The sequence below is a fragment of the Ambystoma mexicanum genome, chromosome 9 (assembly GCF_040938575.1).
Source record: "Ambystoma mexicanum isolate Mex_15411 chromosome 9, UKY_AmexF1_1, whole genome shotgun sequence".
NCBI classification, from domain to species: Eukaryota; Metazoa; Chordata; class Amphibia; order Caudata; family Ambystomatidae; genus Ambystoma; species Ambystoma mexicanum.
The window spans coordinates 145,089,013-145,108,454 of NC_090931.1; the positions used below are offsets into that span (position 1 = coordinate 145,089,013).

The window sequence follows — 19,442 nt, forward strand, 5'->3', positions numbered from 1 at the left end:
CAAACCAAAACTGTTGGCTTTGCCAATGCTTATTTTTAAAAGAACTTCAGCAAAAGACACACAGGGTGTTTCTAAATTGAGTGGCCAAAGGCAGACCTGATAAGACTTTTTTATTACACCAGTTACGTGTTTACAACTCCAATGAAGTCATGAACTCTCAGAAGACTCCTTTGAGGAAACACTTGCAGGCACATTGAGTGCAAAGTTTGATGGCTAGGCATGTTTAAAGCTATCTCGAAAGAGTTCCAGTGAGGAGGTGTTTTGGGTGGGGAGGGCAGGAACTGGGTGAGAATTTCCATAGGGATTAGCATGGCCATGAGAAGTCATTGCCCTGTTAGCACCTCCATTCATATCCATACATTTTTAGGTAATTGAAATCGTGATGTGGGGTTAGCACTTTCATGCTAGGGGATTGATTAGAAGGGAAGTGGTGACACGAGACATCTCATTCTCACGAAAACAAAGTAAGTTCCTAATGAAGGAACTCCCGTCCCCTGCACACTTTCACAAGCTCAGGATAAGCCAAACTGTTAATATAACTTAAATACACTCAGAGTGTATAGAAACTTTACAATACTTATTAATTTGTATAAAACACAAGAACATTGTTTGGTATTCAATGAAGAACCTCAACACATCAATTGAAGATATTTTCAATTTCTTTAATTTTGAATAATTCATAGATGGCCCAACGCGTTTCGAGAAATTCATCTTTTCTTCAGGGGCATATTCAATAAAATGTATCAAAGGGAAATTTCAAAAAAACATATAATTACCCATATGGGAACTTATTCTCCAAGACATTCATAGTTAAATATATACTATTCACATATGTTCTCTGATAGAAATCAACCAATTTATAGGATACTTAGACACGTTTCATCAACAAAAAATAAAAAATATATATTAAAAAATATTCACTCAGCTATTCAACTTTGTAGTTGTTCGGTCTGTTCTTCAACAGATAATCAAGTGTGTCCAAAACAAGGTCAGCTAATTTGGATTTCAAATGCTCAGTATGGTATATACTGCTGCGTACAAAAAAAAACAGTACCCTGTATAATGCAATTTCATTCATTTGGATAATTTTAATATATTGTACCTAATAGAGGCGTTCTTTGCAGTAATATCATCATGATTGCGAGTGGCCGTAAGGTTCATCGTAATGGGACAAGCTGTTCATAACCAGTGATTTTTTAAAAAAAGAACTGGATATTCATAGGGGAATGGCTACACCTCTACATAAGTGTTCATCACTAAAAGTTTGAGCTTACCCTTGTGGTTTGAAAAGTTGTACCATGAAGGTAAATGATCATAATTTCAACCCAGATGATGGGGAAGAACACAAGCAGAAAACCGTCTCAGTAGCCTGGGTCGTGACGTAATCTCGGATCAGGAAGGTATAAAGAAAATGTACTTAAGATAGATGAAGAATAAGTAGAGTAGGGAATAGGGACAGAGTTAGATGCGTTTACCTCCTGAGTCCGGAAAAAGTGAATGACAATTCCACTCCCGTGCTCGTAATCAGAGTAACGGGTGGCCGTAAAAATAGCGGCGCTTCGCAATGAAGTCACCACGCAATGGCGTATGGTGACGTCACTAATGTAAACATTGGGAAACTGTTATGTATGTGCGTTATGAGCGTAACAAGAATAACGATGGTAAGGCAAATAAAATAATATTTTAGAAGATAAGTGTGACGTCTAGATGAGTGGACGTCATAGGATAAAATATGCATCATGTACACAACTATTAACTATTGATTGTGAGACTCAATTGGAGTTAGAGAGAGAACAAAAATAAAAAAATGGATGCTGGTTACAGCATAGCAAAATAATCCATGGTGTGAATTAGAAGAAAGTTCTAACAAAGAGCCAGATTGGCACATTGAATTTAGGCATCTCATTTATTCCAACTAACAATACCAGGGTCTTTGAGGAAGAAGTCAATCTTTTCAAATTGATCAGAAAAATGGAACTCAAGGTATTCTTTGATGGTTTACCAGACCTGGGAGGAAAGTAACCAAAATCGGACTACTTAGAGATGAAAAACAAGATTATTTTCCACCCTCAGGTCAATCATCCTGTCATTAACCTATTCAATTTAAAAACTACAAAAGATATCAAACGACTAAAATACAGCAACACTAAGAAAATGAATATTAGGAGTCATCAACTTAAACTCATCAAAGAATTATCAGAGGACATTACAGTGTTAGGCAGAAACCTGTGCAGTTCCCTTAGGGACCACTGCGAAAGATTTAGGACTACAGGTGGTTGGCAGTAAACCCAATTGGTAGCAGTCTGTACCACCCAGATTTACCTGTTAGCTGTGGCTGAGCAGTCAGACTTCTCTCAAGATGAGTTAGGCAGTATACAGAGTATACACAATAGGTACAAAGATACAGTAGTACAAGCAAACACTGACCAGAGCTTTGGTGTAAAAGTATATAATTTATTTAAAGACACACTTGTAAATTACACTAGCACAAAAAGAGGTAAGTAAATTCAACACACAGTCACTATTATATATATACAACCCTGATTACTTATTAGACAAGTCTTAATGAGAAACACCACTTATTTTCAGACAGAGGTGAGTGCTTAACATAAGATGGCACTCTAATAAGTTATAGAAAAAGGGAGGGAAAAGGCAGAGTTATGAAAGCATACAATTTCAATACTTTTCAAAGAACCACAGTGAGGCAGGTTAGGCAAAGTCTACTGGAGAGCAAGGACGTTCAAATGCCAGGCCCACTCTTAGAGCAAGCAAAATGTGTCCAGGATCACACAGTGGGGTTATGCCCAAAGAGTCTTTGTAGATAGTTCACAAAAGATTGAGATCAAGTCAGGAAAGGTTAGTTAACAGGCCCCAGGCTAACCCAGGTTAGAAAGTCGAGGATTTACTGTCACCCCGATCTGTCACAAGGGAAGCCAGGCAGGACACAGTACCTGAAATGGGAAGAACGCTCCAGCGGGGGCAGTTGTTCCTGGCAGCGGGTGCAAGTCGGTGTTTCATCCAGAGGAAGAGGAGGTCTCGACGTGGAGGAAAGATGAAGGTCGTTGCACTGCCAGGGAAGAAACCAACCGCAGAGTTTTCCAGTTACAAGCTACTACCCTTTTCTTCGCGGTAGTGGTAAACCGTGGTACTCTGGTTGCCGGGGTGCTTGGCACAGGCAAGGCAGCCACGAGATGGTCCAGGAAGGCGAAAAGACGGGCAAACCGGTTATCCCCACCAGTCAAAGGAAGAAGACTCTCCGGACTGGAGATCTCCTCTGTCGTCGGGAAAAGTGGTGAGGCGGTTCAGCAGGGTCCACCGGTGGTGTCGTCGTTGCAGGTCAGCTCGGCTTCTCCCTCCTCGGATTCTTTAGGTCCTATGGCGACTTCTGAAGTTCCAGTCCGCAAAGCCCTGCTTTTATGCAGAAAACCCCCATTCATTCAGCCTAGCTGTCACTCAAACATACTAAGTGGTGAGCCGGGCGGCTCACCACCTGGGCCAATCACACAAGAGTGCGACTTGAGTTGCTGAGGCAACTCAGTCCAGGGTGCCTAAACCCCCTCCCACATCCACTGTGGTACCCAGACAGAGTAGCACCACTTTTGGAGGCTTCTGTGGAGAAGCCCACCAAAAAGTGGAACAAAGGGCTCGACTTGGGTTGGAGTCACAGAAGCGAACACAAACGCCATTTTGGAACCAAGTTTTGGCAAAAAATACCAACCGGTGTATTTATATTAATTTCATAAACCAGCGGTATGTTCGAGGCTATTTTAAAAAGTGGTAGCCTCGAACAATGGGAAAATCCCATAGGAATATATTTGCGGTCGAATATAAAAAGTAGTATCCACTGCCACCAGCCAAAACTCGGTCGGGGGCACTGGACAGTGCCCCCTCGAACAGACCCCGGGGCAATCGAATTGCCCCGACCAGTACGTCCACAATATGATGGTTTGTACTGGTTCTGTTCACAATTTAAGACTAGTAAAGCCAATGGTGACTTTACATGCCCTGGGAGACAGTAATCAGTCCCAGAGTAAGGAGTCTGTTTGGGGGTGGCTACGACACCCCTGGGTTACTGCACGGAGGGTGCTGTGTAACCCACATATCAAAAACACATGAAGCCCTATGGGGTAAAGGACCCCATAGCCCATAGAACACATACAAAGTCAAAGGAACACCTCAAATCATGTCTAAGAGTGGGAGAAAAAGAGTCTCACTCTTAGCAGGAGAAAAAAATAAACCCCAAAAATCCAGCAAAGCTGCTGGGGGACTCACTAGGTTTGGGAAATTAGCCTTTCCAGAGAATTCTCCCTAGCATACAGTCGACTTAAACCTGCGGACAAGGGTGGAGCACTGGCCTGATGGACACGAGTTTCTACAATGAAGGCTGCCTCAGACTCCTACAAGATCAACATACATAAGTCGTCTTGGACAATGACCATACCAAGTCTATTAGCACCATGATTAAGGAAACAATTGACAAAGCCTACGACGAAGACTGGATCACGGAACATGCAAGAGATTTTCTCATCAAAACCCTGGTACAAAAATCCACTACCTACCCCTAAAGACACTGCACACTTTCTACGGTTACTAAGTGAGATACGGACTGATGAAACAAATTTAATACTATTCACACTTGATGTGAATAGTCTATACACATCAATACCCCATCAAGCAGGAATAGAAGCCCTGGAATGGTTTCTTCTTAGGCAAAACACAACACTCATAATCAAAGTCTTTGCAATAGAACTGATTAGGATCATCCTGTACAACAACTATTTCAGATTTAACAACAAATACTATCTCCAAATATCAGGTACATCCATGGGCTCCTCCGTAGCCCCGTCTTACGCAAATCTCTTTGTTTCACTTTGAATACCACCACATTTTGGATAAAGAACCATGGAAAAGCAAAATCAAATTTTGGAAACGTTTCATAGACGATATGTTCGGCATCTGGCAAGGTACGACAGAAGAATGACAAGAATTTCTATCCTACATAAACAACTGCCAAGAGGGCATCACCTGCACATTGGAAAGCCTAGAGTACATTTTTTGGACGTACAAGTTGAAAAAAGTACAGAATTCCATACGAAAATCTACACAAAGCCCACGGATGTTAATAGTGTCCTACACTTTGGAAGCTTTCATCCACTTCATCTGAAAGACAATCTGCCTTATTCTAAATTCCTCTGGTTGAAAAAAATCAAATCTTACCCCACAGAATTACAAACAGAACAGGAAATTATGAAAGACAGATTAAAGAAAAGAGGATTTCCAACAGAAATAATTGACAAAGCATTAGTATGTACTAACGCCATAACCAGAGAGGATCTACTACAGGATAAACCCAAGAAAGACACCACGAGACTCATCCATACCTTAAAATATTCCAGCTAAATTTTTCAAGTAAAAAGAATAATCAACAAAAACTGGGATCTGATCAAATCAGACCCTAATCTGAACAGACTATTCCCTGAACCGCCAATGTTAGTTTACAAGAGGGGCAAAAACTTTAAAGACAGCCTAATCAGGGCATAGAGAATGAAGAAACCAACACAAACCACATTAAGAAAACAGAAGACAGGAACACATGCCTGCCTTAATTGCCAACACTGCTCCAACCTCATCCTAACAGCGGCAAGAAAATAATGCTAAAAGACTTTGCCACTTGTGAAAGTAAAAATGTGATCTACGGACTAAAGTGTCCATGTGGAAAGTATTACGTGGGTAAGACCATTCGCAAAGCACGTGAGAGATGGACTGAACATAAATCCAACATACGAACGGGCAACACTAAATCCCCAGTTGCCAGACATTTTAAAGAAAACGGACATAACATATCCCAATTAAGATTAGTTGTACTTGAGGTGATTCGAGCAGCCCAGAGAGGGGGAGACTTGGCCAAATGATTGGCACAAAGAGAACTATACTGGATCCATAAATTGGATGCCATGACCCCATTGGGCTTAAATGAAGACCTTTACTTGGGTCCATTCCTATGAAATATTCCATTACTGATAAAACTAAGTCCGATACACATATCCATCAATGCAATCTTTGTATGTAAGTTACCTAGAAAACCTAGTTACCCAATAGATCCGTGTGACATAAGGGGACCAATTACTGATTAGACTGTAAGTCTCCAACCATTGAGACCGACTTTAAATGTGAAAAACATTGTATGCATTGACAAAAGTACCAACCAGGAATTCTGTTCTAAAGAGCTCTTAGGATAAGCCTTAACTAGAATGAATGACTCGAGGATTAGTTTTAATATGTATAGGAGTTCTTTTTTAAACCTGTATAAAATACAAGCGTTATTGTTCCAATTTTTGAACACAGCATATCACTGCCTAAAAGAATGTAGGCCTTATTGACAGGGGAGTTTTCTCACGATTTGCATGTTTAGATGGGCTGTAAGGTACACGCCCCTACAAAACTGAACTTTCCCACAGAACTACATGAAGGCTTACCATGTATTAATCGAACTACCCACATTCCTTCACAAATTTTCTGTAAATATTTATCCTAACGACCACCACCAATGTCAGTATTTACCTATTGACCTATTGGCTTATACTACCTATACCCATTTCCCTTCTAGACCTTTTTACTTAACCCAGACCAGGGATCACATATGGGCACCAGTCCGCCCTTAGGAGGCGTAAACCAATGAACTTCTTTCTTCTAATTCACACAATAGATTATTTTGCTATGCTGTAACCAGCATCCATTTTTAAATTTTTTTATCTCTCTAACTCCAATTGAGTCTCGCGATCAATAGTTAATAGTTGTGTACATGATGGATATTTTATCCTATGACATCCAATCATCTAGTCATTAGTGACGTCGCCATACGCCATTACGTGGTGACGTCATTGTTAAGCGCCGTTATTTTTACAGCCACCCAATACTCTGATTACAAGCACGGGAGCAGACTTGTCATTCACTTTTTCCGGACTCAGGAGGTAAGCACATCTAACTCTGTCCCTATTCCCTACTCTACTTATTCTTCATCTATCTTAAGTACATTTTCATTATACCTTCCTGATCCTAGATTACGTCACGACCCAGGCTACTGAGACGGTTTTCTGCTAGTGTTCTTTCCCATCATCCGGGTTGAAATTATGATTTGAAAATGTTACAATTTTTCAAACCACAAGGATAAGCTCGAACTTTTTGTGATGAACACTTTTATGTAGCGGTGTAGCCTATGAATATCCATATGAATATCCAGTTCTTTTTTTTTTAAATCACTGCTTATGAACAGCTTGTCCCATTACGATGAACCTTACGGCCACTCGCAATCCACTCACAATCATGATGATATTACTGCAAAGAACGCCTCTATTAGGTACAATATGTTAGAATTATCCAAATGAATGCATTAGCATTATTCAGGATACTGTTTTTGATTTGTGCGCAGCAGTATATTCCATACTGAGCATTTGAAATCCAAATTAGCTGACCTTGTTTTGGACACACTTGATTATCTGTTGAAGAATAGACCGAACAACTACAAAGTTGAATAGCTGAGTGAATATTTTTTAATATATATTTTTTATTTTTTGTTGATGAAACGTGTCTAAGTATCCTATACATTGATTGATTTCTATCAGAGAACATATGTGAATAGTATATATTTAACTATGAATGCCTTGGAGAATAAGTTACCATATTGGTAATTGTTTTTTTGAAATTTCCCTTTAGATGTGATGAATTTTGTTGAATATGCCCCTGAAGAAGAATTGAATTTCTCAAAACGCATTGGGCCATCTATGAATTATTGAAAATTAAAGAAACTGAAAATATCTTCAATTGATGTGTTGAGGTTCCTCATTGAATACCAAACAATGTTCTTGTGTTTTATACAAATTAATAAGTATTGTAAAGTCTCTATACACTCTGAGTGTATTCAAGTTATATTAACAGTTTGGCTCATCCTGAGGTTTTCAAAGTGTGCAGGGGACGGGAGTTCCTCCATTAGGAACTTACTTTGTTTTCATATATTTCACAACCCATAAGCCAGGGTTGACTGTTATCTCCCCTGCACCTTAAATATTCAAAAAGCATCATTGCGCTATTTAAGATCTACTTAAATTTGCAAATATCTTAAACAGGAGTGCATGGTGAACACATCTGTGGTTTACATCTCATTCTCACCGCAGTCCTTAAGTGTGACGTTTCAGAAATGAAGGCCAGAGGTAGGTGCTTGTAACATTGAAGCTTCAACAGAATAGTCTCATTCAAAATGTGGAAAGATGTTAGGTGCCCCCACACAAGGACGTTTGCCCGTCCTCACAGCCTCTGACGTTGGCGCCTCTCCCAACTTTTGAAGTGTTAGTCCCCTTCCCACCTGACATTTTAGCCTAGGTGCACCTCTGATGCCATGAACCCACTCCTTAATGAAGTGACCCCCAGGGCGGCTACATTTAGGGGTGGTGCTGAACACACACTCTCAAAAAACACTTTCACCCATGCATTCATCCACCAGTTACACAACTCCATACATACATGCATGTATACATAAAACCAAACACCCCAACATGCACTCATACATACACATATACATACTAATTTAATATAAATACACATATACACTTTTAATGTAAAATAAAAAAACACTTAACTTCATGCACCCTTAAAAAGCATCCACACAGCCGACATAGACATGCTGCCTGACGAGAGAGAACTCCTCTCCCATCAGTCAGCGTGATCACGCTGACAACATGAACACACTGACTGACAGGAGATTTGTCCTCTCTTGTCAGTCAGTGTGTCCACGTTTTCAGCTGAATGACGAGAGGCAGCAGAACCCACTTCTGAGCCCTGCTGTCTCCCATTATTTTGCTGTTTGTTGCGGAGCCAAACGGCTTCGCAACAAACAGCAAAATCATTGCGGGGGCAGAGAGCAGACGGCACAGTCACCCGTGTGAATAAAGGACACAAGAGACTGTGCTGCCTTCCACTTAGGAGAGGGGGCCGCGAGGCCCCCCGCAAGTGTGAGGCCGGGGGCAGTTTGCCCCCCCCCGTGTTCCCCTTGTGATGGCCCTGACCAAGGTTCCTTTTTAAACACCCCATTTTTGCTCATGGATGATTATGTAACACTTAATTGGATCTGGTGAGGTGGTTGATGGCAGCTGTAATTAAGTTTTGGCGTCACCAGGGGTGCAAGCCGATTTGGCACATTGGAAGCCCCATGTACCTTTTGGGTAGCCAAGTCCTACCCTCTGCCATTTTATTCATTGGACTTTGTTCAGGGTCTGTGAAGTTGGCCTAAAATGGCTGTTGTGCCCACATTGGCTCACTTTAAGCCCAGTCATGTACCCTATGTGCTGGTTTGAACTGGTCTAAACCATTTTTTTCTTGCCCTGAGCATGCCATCACAGTTCATTTAGGGTTGGCCCTGGATATTTGGCAGTGTGCAGGGCCGATGGGCAGTCTCCAGAAACCGGTTTGCTAAATCACATTGTGCGATTGGTGCCCAGCCCATGCAAGTCTGGTTCTGTCTAGTGGAGACACTGCTATTGCCCTTACTTCTATCAGACTTTTGGGAAGGTAGCAGGCTGACGTACGTGCTGGAAGATTTTGGCACCAAACTACTTTTGTAGGTCTTTTTTAAACCCAGGCGTGCCATGAGAGTTGGACTGATGTATCCAGCCTGAGCTTTGATTTGAGTTTTCGGTTGCTAGTCATCTTTCCTGTAATTTACTCTACCTTCTGCCAAGTCCTCCTTGATGGCTGGACGGAGCCTTCCACCTTGGAACCGTGTCTTGGCCGTTTTACTGCTGCTTCCTGCTATTTACTGCCAAGACCTTCAACAGCCCGACTCAGGTGACAGCCTTTGCTCGCTGAGCCACTAGAACCTATCTTGGTTGGGTTCTTGCCTTCTTCTGGAGCCTCCTCGGTTGCTGCATTTTCATATGGGCTCCCTCCTCTCCTAGGAAGGCACATTGTTGTTCTTTGGGCCATTGGGGTCATTGTTGACACAGGGTTCATGTCCCTGTGTAAGAGGTTACTGCCGTTTTCTGTAAAAGAAGAGCTATACCTATCGTGTTTCATCTTACTGACAAAGACATGACCTTGATTTCTTACCTCTGGCCTCTAGATTGGTGGATTATTCTTACTACTTCCCCTGACGGGTTCCGGTGGTCCTTGGTAGTAGAATTCGGAAGGAGTGCTTCAACACCATTTTTACGATTACCTACATTGGGGGCTGGGTCCTACATGGCCTGGGGTTGTTGGGTCTCGACCCTGTCCCTAGATCTCTTCAAGGGTATCGTCTCTGATGCCACCTAGGGTTGGTTGCCGCAATCTATGCACCTGTTGGATAGTACTGTGTTAAGATGGATTTCCCTGAGTTGGGCGGAGGGGGGAGGGGAGATTTTGGGAGGCCACCTACTATGGTGAACAGGGAAGATGGGCTTTATCCAAAACTATTCAAGGTAGGTAGCAGAGTGGCAAGGCTTGGTCTCAAGAAGGGTGTGAAAGTGATCTAGGACAGCAATGAGTCTACTAAGATCAAAACAAATCTAGTTAAGGCAGGCAAGTATACAAATATACAATGATTTATTAGGCCTTTAAAATTCACACTAAGCAAGTCAAACCTATAGTCAAATACTGTCGCACCAACACTAATAAAACAGGTATAGACATTGACCCTTAGAAGAAATAGCATAGCTTTTGATTTAATAACCAGTGAAACACAGATAAGTTCTTGGATGCATTAGAAATAGAAAGAACACTTCAGGATAATAGAACAGCTTCCCTAGCTCTTATGAAGTCCAACCCCAAGATGGTTTGCGGCCTTGTGCCAAACAGTTACCAGTTCCAAAATATATACTTCACAGGTATGTTAAGAGATTGGTGATGCCAATGGTTATTAAGAAAGTCAAAAAGTTGAAGTAAACTCAATCAATCCGAGTCCTTAGGATAGTCCTAGAAAGGGATCCTTGACCAGGCCTCCACTGACCACAGTCAGAAGGGAGTGATTTAGAGATGGGACGTTACACCAATGTATCCCTATGGAGGACAGGGGGACAGAAACAGGTAGGTTAACTTCCCCCTGATTCTGATTTCTCCAGAGACCACTGCTTGTGTATCAGTCCATTGATGGACAATTGGGGTCACAATCTTCTGTGCTTTGTCCATTCGAGGAAGGCCCAGGGTTTTCTGTTTCAGTGGGCACTTTCAGACACAGGATTTAGTTTCGGGCAGTTCCGGTGCTTAGTAATCTGTTCCAGACAGCTTCCAGTAGAACACCCAAATGTGGAAAGATGAAGACTTTTGTGGGGCAGACTACCTCAGAACAACTCCAGGAATAGGAGTGTTGCAGCGGGAGTCACTATGGTCAGGTGGCGACAGGCGATCATCAATCGATAAACAAAGGAGCAGGCCCAGCATAGCTTCTGTTCATGCAATAAGGCTGGAAATGCAGGATCAGGAGTCTTGTTGTACACATTGAAGACCGTCCAATTTCAAGGATGCATTTAGAAAGGCAATGGATGCCGTGAGGTATCCCAGGGTAGAGCTGGCCAGTCCACTGTTTGGTCCAGAGACACTTCCGACTGTGCAGATCCTCGAGCAGGGTTTGAGACTGATTATTACCACTGGTCCAAGCGTCGAAGTACTGATGAGGTTCTTCCTGAAGCCAGGACAGAGGAGCAGGGCTTCACTGGGACAGCACTGGAGTCGGTGTTGGTCAGCTTCATGGGCCGTCCTCGGGTCATTAGCAGACTGCATTTCTTCAGAGGTCTTGGGTCCAATGATGATCTGTCGAATAGCTACAGGAGCCCTCCATTTAGCTAAGATTTGGGCTTGGAGCATGGCCACACCCAGTAAGGATCTGCAACATTCAAATAGCCTGTGGCTATCCAATCATGGGTAGCCACTGACCAAAACATCTGCCCAACAAGAGGCATTCAAACACCAGGGATGTGTCGATCGCCTGCCCTCTATCCGCTGTTAAAATAGTCGTCCTTAAAGCATGCCAAGTTAAAGAACTGACTGTTGGGGTTGGGAGCATGGTCAAAAGAGGATAGGTCCTGGACAACTCTACATGTGAATACGCACAGCACAATGATGTTGATCATTGGCGCTGCTCTGCACATTATTCTAGTCCCATTCCCTTCATGGGACATTGTCTCAAAAGTATGGAGGAAGGCAATTATGGATTATGAGTACAGTAGTCACTATGGTGGGTAACTTGTTCATTTGCAAATTAAATTTCACTGAATAGTGACAATTGTGTATTCAGTGCAGAAAAATGTAGATGCATCATTGAAATATAATGTATTGGTGATGCACATTCATACAAGAATAAAATAACTGCATATGTTAGCAATAATCAAACAATGAAAGATACTGTTCTGAACATATCTGTTTTAATTACAGGTGTATGCCGTTTGCTATGCAACCTCTTTTCTGGATCTATACAGAAACCCAAGCAACAGTACCACCAGCTTCCATAATATAACACTTCTTGTTAACCGGGACGAACAGTATTTATTTTTGGTAAGGTCAATATAAATATTTTGTGGTCAATTGAAGGAATGGTGTTGGATATTAATGATAGTGATTACATGAGTATCAGCTCAAATGTACCAAGTTCCATTGCAGAAGGCAGAGCCCAGTTACAAACAAACACAGTCCCCCTCCTGTGTTCATCACCCTGAGCAACCGAGCAACAGGTTTGCGCTTCAAATGGTTAAGGGTGTGTGTTTTTTCCTTTTTTTAAGTTTAGGTTTGAGAAGATTGTAATTGGAGGATGAAGCATTCAAAAGAATTGGGTGAAAACATGGTGGCCATGAAAATGAGAGCACTAACACAATGGAAAGAGCCTTCTTTCTATTTTCATGGTAGCTGGTGTGTTGGTTGAAGGGCAGGTTGGTCAGGAGCGAAGTTGGACATCCGAATACAGTCTGCAGCCATGTCTTTTAAAAAAAATAAAAAATGAAGAGTTAGTCTGTTTTGGAGGGCAGGGAAGAAGTGAGCGTTTGAACACCTCTCAGCCCCCTCTTGTGTGACTTGTACCAATAGACAAAGCCAACTTTCCATGCAATCTACTTGGTTGCCGTCACCAAGCACAAACTGGTATCGCCCAAATTTCCGGGTGATTCAAACAAACCAAATGATGAAATGACCTAAATACTTTGAATTTAGTTAGAACATTGTCTAGAAGGGCCTTTCATTTTATTGTCTCTCTTCTGGCTCTATTAAAGAACACCAGAAGCCACTTTGCATCACTCACAATTGTCTATGGAAATGGCTCCCTTTTACAGTACTAGTCATTGGCATTTGCAATCTCTGCTTACATGTGGAGTCCTTTTCTGTGATAAGATCGGCTGCAAATCGCTTGGAGCGCACACTTTCTTTGCCACACACATTGCACAGACAAAACCCGTAGTAACTGCTACTTGTGGAACATTGGGGTTAACATGGAATCCTTATTTCAGCGTCTGAATGGACTGTTACGGATGGCCTCAGAAAACTCAGACTCCTAACTGTGGTTCAAGGGTCTTTATTGAACACCATTCATTTTGTTGTTTTTCACCGGTGGGCACTTTAATTGGCATCCCTCTCTTGACCTTCCGTGGGCTGCACACCCTAGGACAGACTCCCCTAACAATACAAATTGACTATAGAATGAATTTCAATTCAAGCATAATATTTACATTATTATCATTTTATTATCAATTTGTTATGCAAACACAACACTTCTCATTTATCACAGATTATCTAACAATTCACAATCTAAAATATTCTTTAAAATCTTAGCAGCAAATTTTGAAAACCTCCTCAATATTTAAGATTGGATTGATGCTGGCATTACACAACACACATTGTGTGAAAAACTACCAACATCTTATACATTCTAAAGTGCCTTCCTCTATAATTGGAGATTATGTTTCAAGAAAACAAGTTAATGTTATGACAAGAGCAACATTTTCGCCCACATGAGTCTTGGCCAGAAAAAATTAATATAATAGTCGGATTTTGTAGACGAATCATCGCCAAATGTCTGCACTCTCAGAGGACCAAAATGAGGGCATTTCAATACCCAGTGTTTTAACGTTTCTACCTCTGTAGATACTTTTCAAAAGCGAAAGTATAGATTTTCATTTAGTGTATTTATCTGCATTCCATTGCTTAGTACGTCCCCTTGCTCAATAATTATTAAACTGAAGTCGCATATAAAGTGCACATGCTTTGTTGCATGGAAATTTCAAGATATATGGGCAAATTTGATTTCTTTTTCGTGGAAAACACATATATTCTTTGTTTATAATTTCCCATAGTCTCAATGGTTTTCAATCGATCATAGTTGTATAATTTTATTTTAACTAACTTTCTCTGGGCGTTGAATCAATTCCTCTTCACTCGAGTCAGTGATACAAAGCTGGGATTGCATTCTATTGCCATACTTATTCGATGATTTAACAGAGGTTTCCTTCAACATTTTACCAAAATCCTCATGTAAAGATTTGGAAGGTGGGTCTAGAATTTTTAAGTAATTGGGAAGTTGCCTCCAATCTTGAGGATAGTGAGACCAGACCTAGTTTGTGTTCATGTAATGCATTGGGCAATGAATTTACAAAACAAAGGACCACTTTCCATATCTGACCCTGAATTGAAATCAGACGTTCACATAGATCTATTAGACACATGTCCAATCCGTAAAGTAGAATAGGTTCGATCTACTCCACTTGCTCCCTTTCTCTCCTGTCCCTCTTCTTTCTGCCCTAGTCTAGCTCACTTCTTCTACTGCCTCTTTCTCTCTGCTGTCTTCTTGCTCCCTTCTCCCACTATCCTTTTCTCTCTGATGGTCACACTCTCTTCCCATCTCCTCTCCTCTCTTCTATCCCTCAAATGATCCCACACACTTCCCATCCCCACTCTATCACCTCACAACTACTGGCTCCGTTCCACACCTCCCTTATCCTCTCTGCTCCTCTAACTCACCCCTCTCCCAACACCCACTCCCTCTCACTACTCTAGTACGCACACTCCCACAAACACTCATTCACTGCCTCTCTCACTACCAACACCTCATCCATAACAATCGCCTGCATCACCACAAGCTCCTCAGCACTCTGTTCCACCGTCCTAATTTCTTGTTCCACCTGCATTCGACCTCCCACCTTTCAGCCTGTCTTTTATTTCCTGTCTTTCATACTCTCTTGCTGTTTCATGTGACACTAAGGGCCAATCTGTGTCTGCTCTTTACCCTGTGTGGGGTCTTTAAACCCAGAGTTGCTAGAATGGTCATCTAGCCTACCTGGCTTCTGCCACAGAGGGCAGACCACCTATCCTATACCTGGAGGGCAGGGGGAGTGGCGAGGGGAATGAGGGGCAGAAGAGGGGGATCTTTCTTGCATCCGAAACTCTGCAGCCTGATGTTAGGTAGATTTTCATCTTTAAGCACAATTTCCTCCACATGCATTTTTTGCTGGACTACTGGAATTTTGTTCTGTTCCCCCGAGTGAGAGGGAACCTTTTTTCCGCACTCATTCTTTTACCCAAGCTTTGGGATACTTTTGTATTTCTTTTTATGCATTTTTCTTGGAGTTATACTTTCCTCACAGTTTTATGGCATCTGTCTTTTGACTTTTGCAGCACACTGCACTTTCTGTGCAGTGTTGCTGGGAGCTCTATGGGCTTCCCTTTCTATTTTCTGATATAGGGGGATATTTGTATCCTTCCTAGCTTTTCCTATTGTGAGATCAGCACACCCCTCATTTGGCGTGCTGAGGGGTTACACAGTATGCCCCTTTCTCACTGCTTCTGTAACATTTTGGGTACGCTGACAAGCTAATCTATATGGCTGGTGGAAGTGGTTTTATCGTACCTGCTATTGGGCAATTTGTACCCCCAGTCTGTTCCTACAGCTGAGGTTATGCACAGAAGGATCACAATTGACAAATGGTGACAGTGTTCTTCTGTTTTCGCCAATTCAAGATGGCTTGTCCTTTCTTAGTCTTTCTGCCGTGCATGGTGGGGAAGGTCCTAGTTTGGCGTTTGTCTTCGGCGGGACCCTTTGTTAATCCAGCCAAGACATCCGTGTTTCTGTGAGGACAGGAAACATGAAGGTCTCTGAAAATCTGCTGTTCTTTGTCTTCTGCTGTGCCTACCTGGAACCAGTACTAACTGGGAGTCTGTCTGTCCTGAATGGACAGCCACCACCCACAGTTTGAATGGTGCATGGGTGCGGATTGGCTGGGTTCCTGCATAAGAGGCATGGATCATGAGGCTGAGGACAAGCTGACCACTGAAACTGAAGAAATGATGAAGAGGAGAAGATGCCTGCAGCCACTTCCAGATGACCGGAGATGCCGTCTGTGCAATCTCTGCTGTCTGACCCCTTGTTCCAAGTATCAGGAGATCCTGAAAAGGACGATTCTCTCCCTTACGCTGGTTGGTTCCACCAGTCTGGTTGGTTCAACCAGTCTGAAGACGACCTGCATTTCGAGCCATCCAATGACGAGCTGTGACCTTCACAGCCTGCAAACTGCCAATACCCTCGGACCAGTGGCCACTATGCAGTGCATCGCCTTCTGAAGATTGAATCTTCCTGAAACTTTGGTGGACTCCTTCCGGACTGTGGGAGACAAGATTCCACTCCTTGAAGTTCTGAATCGGCCGGGTAGTAACCATTCTTCAGTGGTATCTTGAAAAGGGCGCCAAAATCACAGAAACATGAAGAATCCTTTGCCTGAAGCCTCTTCACTCGACTGCTGATGCAGGATTGATTCCAAAGTCCCTGACCAAGAGTCTGGTGACCGGGTGTGTTGTTGCATCATGTGGGCATCATGCTGCATCCTCTGCTTCACTTCTAAGGTACTGTGAGACTCTTGGTAGAACTTAACCCAGATTTGTTTTGCTTCTATTATATTGCTGGAGTGCTAATTTGTGTGTTTTGGGAGTTGGCCCATACACGAACACCCAGGCCTAATGCCTGTGTGCCTCCAAGGAGCCTTCTCCAAAGTCCCTGAACCCTTTCCCCAACCAAATGTGTTACTTGCTTCTGAAGACTTCCTCTGAAACCTTTGAACTTTCTACAGCTTGTGCCTTACATGTTTTTCCTACAATCGGGCTCTGAGACCCTCATAACAAGATGTGGGTAGACTTCTAGAGCCTAAGGCCTCTGTGAAATAATTGCAGAGTATTTACCTGCTTTATGTTGGTTTTGTTTCATTTATTTTACCTGAAACAATTATTACAAGAGTATTTACTGCCATTTTCAAATGATCCAAAAGTGTGTTATTGTGAATATTGCATTGGTTCTTCTATGTGGTTATTGAAAGTTATAGTACTTACCTTCTTGAAGAATTAACTTTATCTTGGTGTGTATATAAAATGCACCATTGGTTTTATGTAACTTTTAGTGTCATTGTTTGTTTTGTCTATGTGTATACTCTATTTGTACCTCTCTCCCCGCCTTTCCTCCCATCTAAGATGAGCCTTGCTGCTCAGCCATTGCTACCAACAAATGTTTTGTTGCTAAGGCCTATGCTAAGAGTTGGAGCCCTGCAAACCAATTGTGAGTCTTCACAAGCCCACCCTTTGGTGGTCTTTTGTAAAACTGCCTAACACCTGACCTTTATGCCTAGCTGCTGTAAGTCTAAGGCATAAGGAATAGGATCTGCCGCAGTGGCGTTCTCGGCGTACTTATCTCTGCTATGTGACCAGCCACAAAGGCCATAAATACATGCAAATGGGGTGAGTTTTAAGCTTGGTGCCGGGAGAGGAATCGGGATCCTTTTGTTTGGTCCACATCCTCGGTGTTGAAATTTCTTCTGTCTTTGTCCCAGAAGGGCCTGCAGACTGGTACAGAGAAGAGGGTTATCTTGCAGCCATTTTTGTCCTCAAGCGGACCCTGGAGCAAGGCTCCTTTTTCACAATCCCAAGGCATAAAATAAGCAGTGTTGCATAGCAATTTGCTATGCAAATCTATAGGTTTGGTCATTAATTTGACAATTGTTTTGCAAAGATGGCTATTTGTTACCTGTTATGAAAGCACAGCACGTCCTACATTCTTCTCTTGCTCTCGGTACTCTCTCCATCCTCTTCTCTGTTCACTGCAAGTTTAAAGGGGCTAATGCAGAGAAGGTGCAGCAGTAATCATTTCCTCCACTCTGAAGGTCCAAATGGCCTGTGCAGGAGTGCAATGCTAGATTGTTTTTTTCATTTTCAAAACAAATGAAAACAAGAAGTAATCGGGATGATACTTAGTAAGATAACTGTATCCTGTCTGGCAAAGACCAGTAGGTGTTAACTTTTTTTTTTTGTTTTTTAAACAGTCATGCAATTCCATTCCTAAAAATCTAAGTTGTTACATAATACATAATTACAGTATTGCTACTGTAAAACACTGCATTGTCTCTGTGCTTTACAGTAACATTTAGGTTAGTGTATCTAAATCTCATAGTGTAAACTAGATTTAATTTTGTTGGGGAAAATGCATGACGTAGACACGATCACACAGCCAAATGCTTTTCCTGGCAAACCTAGTTCTGTGACCTGCTGGGTGCGCATATATAAGTTTCTGATGCTTATGAATCTGCTTAGAATCACATGCTATGCATATAGTCCGACATCTAGTGGCAATCGCATCTTTCTTTCGAGGATCAAAAAGGGACGTCGACATGGGTGTGCTTGTAACACTATACCTAACGTGACGTGTAGTGTACCCAAAATCCCTCACGCATTCTGGTAACTTTGTCCCACGACCGTTGGTCGTTTTAGTCTTCAACCTCCTCGACGACTGCTGTGGACCCCTATGCCAGAGACATCTAAAACTTTTGGCGACTGGCGCTTCGATTGATGCTGTAGACCGCGTGGCCTCAGCCCTCCGACCAGGCCTATACAGTAGGGAGAGAGGGGCCCTTTACCTCTAATATGGAGAGTACTCGCTTTAAGTTCTGTCCATCCTGTAACGGAAAGTACCCATGGGAAAGTGTAACAAGTGTCTGCCTCATGATCACGACAATCGATCCTGCAAGTCCCGACATCTTTTTTGTCCGAAGACGCTAAAAGATCAGCGGACGAAGCGGTGGACAGCTGCACCAGGCAGAGGGTAGTTCCCCAGTCAGTGCTGGAGCCTTGGGTGACGAGGACTCAAGCGGCAGCCATGGCTTCGATGTGCAGGCCACAGACTTGCCCGAGGAACTGGTCGGTTCCCAGGTGCCCGTCCCCGTGAGGCATGCCGCCGGTGCTGTTATGGGGAAGCTGCATCCTGGCGACAGGGGCACACCCGCAACACAGAAGGATAAGCACACAACCCCATACAGAACCAAAAGACACATACAGGCCCATCCAAAACTTCGGTGGTGCCTTCCGATGCTCTGGGTCTCTGCCCTCCCCACATTCTACACATAAGGGCGTCTCTGCCAAAAAACAAAAAACTCGCTGACGTGCAGACTAAGACCGCGTCTGCCAAC

General features: G+C 42.7%; 1 protein-coding gene across 2 annotated transcripts in view; it reads left to right on the forward strand.

Annotated features, from left to right (window-relative positions):
• SORL1 (sortilin related receptor 1) overlaps positions 1-19,442 on the forward strand; it is a 1,341,481-nt gene that overhangs the window by 1,114,695 nt on the left and 207,344 nt on the right. For both annotated transcript variants that reach the window (XM_069614318.1, XM_069614319.1), the window contains exon 42: positions 12,397-12,516. In XM_069614318.1, the coding sequence (XP_069470419.1) occupies positions 12,397-12,516 (120 nt within the window). The remainder of the gene's footprint in view (positions 1-12,396; positions 12,517-19,442) is intronic.